This window comes from Phyllopteryx taeniolatus, chromosome 8, assembly GCF_024500385.1.
Source record: "Phyllopteryx taeniolatus isolate TA_2022b chromosome 8, UOR_Ptae_1.2, whole genome shotgun sequence".
In the NCBI taxonomy this organism is placed as follows: domain Eukaryota; kingdom Metazoa; phylum Chordata; class Actinopteri; order Syngnathiformes; family Syngnathidae; genus Phyllopteryx; species Phyllopteryx taeniolatus.
Window position 1 is genome coordinate 30,714,856 of NC_084509.1, and position 7,834 is coordinate 30,722,689.

Here is a 7,834-nt window from a genome sequence, read left to right on the forward strand (position 1 = left end):
GCGTTACTTTGGACATTACAGTAATCCAACAAATCTATTTTGGCCAAGAGGCTTCATGCTGATAAGAATTTGCAACGACAAACATTCAAATAGGCCCGAGGGTGTGCTTGAGCAAGTTTGACGCTGGAGTGCAATTTTCGGTGGTCTCGACCTGTCAGATAGCCACAAAGTCTACAATTCATACAGTCGGCATTATAACAAACATAACAAGAGTTGACCTTTGAGACCACTTGCAGTTTTATCATTCACAATAGAAAAACGAAATGTGTTTTTCTCTTTGCGCTGACAGCAAATCCTATCTATCCGGACAATATGCACTTGCCGATGCGCACTTCACTCATTAAAAGTAGTGTATGGAAATGTGAATCTTCTCCCGTCGCTCTCCTTTCACAAGGTTCGGAATCACTCAATTAGAAAAAGGTCAGCTGTGGAATGTTCCAGGTCTCATTCAAACCTGTCCTCGCCACGCGCGTCTGTTCTCCTTTCAATCTCCCGACAGTGTTTACCTTCATGGGAGAGAGCAAATGTCATTGGAATAATTATTCAGGACCGGTGCGGAATGGCAGCTGAGTTTTTCTTTTTTTCTTTTTTAACTCAGGATCATCTTGGAAGGACATTTCAAAGAATGTTGTTTGTTCTCAGTAGGTTCCTATGAAATAATGTTTCGCACGGAAAAAGGTCTGAGGAAGACACTACTAAGTTTTACATGAGAATCACGTCGGAACTTTTTCTTTCGCAGTGTATGCAGAAATGATCTCGTCAGGATCCGATCTCTAGTGCTCTCGATAAAATAAAATAAAACATTCAATAAAAAATAGGCAGTAAAGCAAGAAGCGGCAAGTGGAGTGACTGGCAACGAGTCGCCCAATTAAAAAACTGAGATAGGCCCCAGCTCAGCCACGAGGTCAATGGATGGACGCTTCCTTATGGCTCAATTACGTCAAGACTTAGTCCTGCACACCATATGTTAACGTTCACAGAATCCCATGCATTGTCGCAGTTCACACTCAGGAATTCACCTGTTGTACCTACTCACCTATTTGCGATTTTTCTGCGTTTTCCGAAAACACACTAAGATGCCACAAGATAGCCCTGTCTAAACATGAAAGTAGTAGTGCCAAGGAAGTATGAGGACGTGAAACATCTGAAATGAGAGTCACGCTTTGTAGGTCAGGGAGGAGCTAAGTTTAGTATGAGTTGTTCACGGAAGTTCCCGAAAGCCTTCGCTGTATGTGCAAGTACACGCACTTTCAAATCGTTTTCGAGGGTAACGTTGTACGATGTGTTTTGGGATCATCGTTTGTGGTATGTTTAGGGTTTCAAATATTAACATAGGCAATTTTTAGGAGGGGGTGTCTATTACGTAGGATTACTGTAATTCCCCCAACATATACTATTATTGTTCCTTGATTCCTTTTCCAGGCGGCGTCTTTCTGAGATGATTGACAGGTCGTCCATCTGTGGCACAAAAACAGAAAATAAACCTCACGATTCTAGTGTTATTAGTCCTGGTAATATGCGCATATATAAGACAGCAACCCCGGCATGACGTCACCGTCTGAAAGATAAGTGAACATATTTACTTACAAGACATTTGAGTGGAAACACTCGATGAATATTTTACCGAAGAGACTCTTACAATATTCATGACAGGGAATTTTTAAAGGCCTTAGAAAACTTTTTTATTTTACTTTTTTTTTTGCCAAGATTCATAAGCATCCCTGGAGGACATGGTCACATTTTTTTGAAGAGTCATGAAGAGAATGTCTAACATTCAATGGAAAGAGGCAGGATGTGTGTATGTTAAAAAAACAAACAAACAAACAAAAAAAGACTTTCATCATTGTAATTCGTAAAGCAGGTGGGATTTCGATAAGAGAAGGACGACACTCAGCACTAGCGTGTGCGATGACGCGCAATTAAGCAAATCACACACGCTCTTAATTAGCTGCGAGGAGTCTGCATTTCACGAACATTTCTCTGATCTAGTGTGCATAACTCCCTTTTAACCTTGATTAAAAAAAAAAAAAATACACCTGCAGACATGAAATAACTAATAACCAACTTTATGCTTAATATTAACATGAAAACACTTTTTTTTTTTGGTCTGCAGTCGTTTTATTCCCATTAAAGTTAAAAGGCTGACCTTCGTTGAATTACTCAAATAATGATTTCTTTTACTTTTCACATATGACCCCAATCCTCCTCCAGATGCAGTAATTTCCATATTTCCTCAAATGCCCATTTTGATTGAGTCTGATACTTTATGTAGTTTTCGACTGTGCTGTTCGGTGGAAATACAGTATGTTGTTTGCTGAGCCTTGAGCAATGTTTAGTTTAACTCGTTAATACCACACGATATATTTTGTCTTTGACATCAACCTCACCTAAAGCGCTGAAGTAAAGCTTAAGAAAACAAGTGGACTTGAGTTGATCAAGCATCCTCTCGTAGTCTACAAACTTCTCGGCCATTTTCCCACAGTTAACGTTACATTGCACCGTTACTTAAAGCCACGTCGTCTTAATTGAATGGAGAATGACTCAGTGCAATCCGTAGCTGGGGGTTGGTCCGTTTTGGATTAGAGTAGCAATTGTTTGAATGTTTAAAACAACCGTAACATCGACGCTAATTTCTGTTTGCCCGATAATGGGCATCGTTTCTTTTAACGATGTCTGGATACTGTGAAGTGATGTTGTTAACATTACTGATGATGTTTCTTTCGGGATTTGGAATGCTACCACAAAGTTTTGCCTTTGTTTGTAGGGTTTCAGGTGCGCCGTCTTTGTCAAGAGTTGATTCAAAAAGGAAAAACTAATAAAAGACAAAGAAAATTGTTTCCGAGGGTTCGTCATGTTTGCTCTTTTCTAGGAGCCGCTTAGTTTGTCGCTCAAAACTCTGTTGCCTGGTCCATCCCTGGATTCAAACAATCCAAGTTAGAATGGGAGGTTGACATATAAAGCAGAGCTCAATGAGAAAGAACATTTTCGATGGATGTGATATTAGCTTTTCCGCTGACAGTGTCACACACTCGGACAATAACTGTGTGTGTCTGCGTGCGTGTTTATTAGCTGCACCGCAGAAAATGCTGGTTCATATAAAGAGGAACTATGCAGTATTTCTATTGCTGCTCCTTATGGGGGTCTTGTACTTCACCCACGATTTATACCCTGTGAGTACACACAACACACACACGCGATAAAGTACGATGAAAGTTGATGAAAAATGGAGTGTTTTGTAGAAAAATTCTAGGATGGTCAGACTCGATTCCAGAAGGGATCATGTAAACTATCTGCCGCCTCTACATGTGACCTATCAACTTCTTGCAGGACAACGACCAGCCACTAAATCTAGTAAGTTTTTGGGAATCTTGACAGTCTTAAAAGCTGTCGCAAGAGTAGAGACCATTGAAGAACTGGGACTGTTTTGTAGAGGTGTGCAACGTTAGCTATACAAAACACAATATTCACCTGTAACATGTAGTACACTCCAGTTTATTGAGGGGTTTCCATTATTGTGGTTACATTGTGGGTGAGAGTTGAGTTTTATATTTTATGTTAATTATCAATATGATAAACAAAAAAAAAACACTGTTAACGTTGGTGGAAAAAAATGTTGAGAAATTCAGATGATTTTAATAGCATTTCCATTCATTTCAATAGGAAAACATAATTTGAGATCGTGTTTACGACGTGTTCATGCCATCCTCCTTGCCAGGGTACCTATGTGTTGGACTGCCATCAGTGAAGAGCAAGACCGGCAGCTACCTGATCCCCACGTTACAGTCCCTTTTCGCAACTACATCCCCTAAAGAGCGCTCGTCCATGGCGGTTGTAGTGTTGCTCGCAGATTTTGATGTCAGCTGGCGGACGGACATGGTGAAGAAGATCAAATCAGAATTCTCCTCGGCGCTACAGCAAGGTCACCTGTTGGTCTTTCATGTTCCCGAGGAGAACTACTCACCTTTAACAGGTTAAGTGCAAACATTTTGCATCAATTCATTGACAGAGGGGTGTGCCTGTAGCTTGTATCTGCTTTTGGTAATGCTCTACACCACAGGTGTCAAACTGGTGGCCCGGGGGCCAGATTCGGCCCGCCGCATCATTTTATTTGGATCGTGCATCCACTTCGTGTTTCCTGCTAAAATACCCAAATTGCAAATTATCTTCACTATTAAAAATATTGACATATTGCAAGCATTTTGTTTGCGATCCTCTTTTTAAAATTGAATACAAGCGCCGACAAACTAAGGTAGAACCGAGAAGTCGACCTCGACTCCACAATGACGGTTATAGCTTGAAGTTGGATTCATTTCCAATCATGTGTTTTGGCAACAAAACACTCTTCGCTGAAATCAACAGGTGGTCAGTTAGCGCAACAAACTAGCAGGGGTTCTTGAAGCGTTTGGCAATATTTTACGAAAAAATAAGACCGGTTGCGTGATCGTCTGTTCTCAAATATAACAAAATCTGCTAATGCTAGCTGGCGAGCAGCCTTAAATCATCATGTCGAATTCATCAAATGCCCTCCTGTAACTGAAAAAAAATGGACGATATATATATAGAATATCAAACAAGACAAGCAGTTTTCTATCAAGTTTTTCATTGTGAAAATGAAAGGTCACCAATGAAAACATCCAACTTCCCCTTCCACTTTTTTTATTTTTACAATCTATGAAGTCCTTTTATTGGGTTTGTAAGATAATTTGGGTAGGAAATGCACAAAATTCTAGTTGCTCTTTTCCGCCTTGTGATGGCCGGTTTCCCATTAATTTGTGACTGACGCCAATCCTTTTCTACCATGAGATTTTTTTTAATTTAAAATGTGTGACTTGGCTCAATAAAGGTTGGGAAACACCGACACCCTGTTCCCTCACATCGCTCCGTAAAATGTACCGGTAATATTTATGATCGATAAATTTTTTTTTTAAAAAACTAATCAAGGTCACCAGCGTTTAAATGGCGTCTCTCTGACTACCCTACAGATCAAAAGAGGAACAACGATTCTTCAGCAATAGTCGCGCATCGCTCCAAGCAGAACCTGGATTATGCTTTCCTTGTGCAGTACAGCTTAGGCCTGGGCAGTTACTACCTTCAGCTGGGAGACGAGATCTCTGCTGCAGATAACTTTCCCACGATCATTAAAAAGTGCGTTGAGGAGCAAGATGCCAAGAAGACAACCTGGGCGACGCTGGAGTTCTCCAGCCTTGCATCCATTGGGAAACTCTACAAGTCGACCGACCTTCCTCTGCTGGCACGTTTTCTTTTCCTCTTCCATCAAAGAATGCCCAGCGACTTGTTGACGTCTACATTTCCACTGCTGCTCGCTCAGCAGAAGCCCATCATTGAGCATTCACTGTTCAAACACATGGGGACTCGTCATCCCAAGACATCAAGAATGTAAAAGCCATCAACTTGAAGGCGAGTGTTGACTGAATGTTGTCACAATACCAAAATTCTAAGTTTGATACTATACCCATACCGCAATACTAATACTGTATTGATACCATGGCAAAAAACGTAAAACGGTAAAAGCAGTAGAATCATAGATGAGAAAACGGGGAAAATCGAATACTTGGTATTAAGCCAGCCGTCCATTTTCCTCCGCTCATCCGAGGTCGGGTTGCGGGAGGCCCGGACTTCCATCTCCCCAGCCACCTCTTCCAGCTCTTCCGGGGGGATCTCGAGTCGTTTTCTGGCCAGCCGAGCGGCGTAATCTTTCCACCGTGTCCTGGGTGGTGCCTGGAACACCTCACCAGGGAGGCGTCCAGGGGGTATCCTGACCAAATGCCTGAGCCACCTCATGTGGCTCCTCTCGATGCGGAGGAGCAGCGGCTCGACTCTTGAGCCCCTCACGGATGACCGTGCTTCTCACCCTATCTCCGAGAGAGCCCGGACAACCTGCGGAGCAAACACATTTTGGCCACTTGTATCCGCGATCTTCTTTGTTCGGTCATGACCCACAGCTTGTGACCATAGGTGAGGGTAGGGAAAATAGATCGATGGTAAATTGAGAGCTTCGCCTTTCGGCTCAGCTCCTTTTTCACCACGACAGACTGATACAACGTGACTCCAGATGCCGCATCGATATGTCTGTCGATCTCCCGCTCCATGAACAAGACCCCAATGTAGTTAAACTCTCCACTTGGGGCAGGATCTTTTCCCCGACCCGGAGAGGGCACTTCACCCTTTTCCGACGAAGGACCATGGCCTCATATTTGGAGGTGCTGATTTTCATCCTCGCCGCTTTACACTCAGCTGCGAACCGCTCCAGCGAGAGTTGGAGTTGAAGATCACAGCTTAATGAAGCCATCAGAACCACATCTGCAAAAAGCAGGCGGCACAGTTCTCTGTTCTCTCCCCGTGCCTTCTCCGGGTTCCTCCCAGTGTGGCAACAACACTAGGATTATTTGTCTGTATTGTGCCCTCATGACCCTAGTGAGGATGAGTGGAGGTTACATAAAATGGATGTATGGTAAACCCGTTAAGTATCTAATTGTGATGTTTTGATCCTAAAAAAATTAAAGAAATGTCACATTAACTATGACATGTACAAATTGTCACAAGGCTTTGTAACTGTTGACTTGTGTTTGACGATATAACAAATGCTGTCACAAGACTTGGATGAGGAAAGGATAAAGGCACTAATAGAAAAAAAATGAGTAAAGGATAAATGCACTAAAAGGGAAAAAAAATATAGGTATCAAGTACAAAAATAGTTGAGGACTTCTGTTGAATGAGCTCAAATGAAGCTTTGAGATGCTGTTTAATGTATTTGGACTGCTGTGGAAATGACGTATGTAGACTTGACACCGATCTGATTGGCTCGATCGGTATTGGCGGATAATTAGCATTTTGTGCTGGTCGGCTTTAATGTCATAATTCGCCGATTGGCTCAGCAAAAGACATTTACTCTTGCTTCGCCATCATGTACAGTAGATTTTAATCCAAAGGCTAGTTTTTTTTTTTATTTTTTAGCTTTGTCGTGTCTTCTGATGGAGTACTAAAATATCTGACTGCCAATAGTTAAAAAAAAGGACCTTCATTTAAGGATTACTTGAGGTATGTTTACATACTTTTTAAATATGATACGGCGCGCAAGCTACAATGTTATGTAGCCCAGCAAGCTAGTCCTAGCACTAACGGCTGTATGTAAACATGCCGGCGTTAAATCAGTTTCGGTTAGTTGGGTCGGTTAAAAAGTCAGTTAAAATTTTGTTTCGGTTTGTGTGACTTACAATAAAGTCATTTAATTACAGCAAGTTAACAATTATTTCTGTAATGTTGGTTTTGACCTGACTGATTAGAATACATGACCCGAATAGAGAATTATTTTGAAGATACTCGGTACACAACTATATACAGTAAATGAACCAGTCATTTAAATAGACACGTTGCTCCATCTTGTGACGGATCGGTGATGGGTTATCGTTTTTTTAAACTTGATCGGCCCCTAAAATCCTGATCGGGTAAAGGCTAGTTGTATGCTGAGCATTGGGCAATGTTTAGTAATACCATACAATATTTGCTCTGTTTGGAATAAAGTAGCTCCACAATTCATAACTACATAGTTCTGTCTTTGCACGTTTTCAGCAATTTCTGACAGAAATGCACTTTGGGCCCCATGGAGGCACAGGCTGGCTCTGTGAACTTTGATTTGAATCTGTCATATTCAAACTGATGGTTATGGATTCGATTCCCTTCAGATGAGACCAAAACAATAGTTAAATATTTATCAGCTTTTCCGTCTTCCTCCCTGCTACAATCATGAAGGAGGAAAATATCTGAACATCCGACTGTGCAAAACAGTACGACGCGATCCCACGTATTCCCGACT

General features: G+C 41.6%; 1 protein-coding gene across 1 annotated transcript; it reads left to right on the forward strand.

Annotated features, from left to right (window-relative positions):
- The first annotated feature begins 3,251 nt into the window (after positions 1–3,251).
- LOC133482394 (alpha-1,3-mannosyl-glycoprotein 4-beta-N-acetylglucosaminyltransferase C-like) lies at positions 3,252–5,403 on the forward strand. Its single transcript, XM_061782464.1, has 3 exons — positions 3,252–3,351; positions 3,716–3,970; positions 4,983–5,403. The coding sequence occupies exons 1-3, from the start codon at positions 3,252–3,254 to the stop codon at positions 5,399–5,401; spliced, it is 774 nt and encodes a 257-aa protein (XP_061638448.1). The 3' UTR covers positions 5,402–5,403.
- The last annotated feature ends 2,431 nt before the right edge of the window (positions 5,404–7,834 follow it).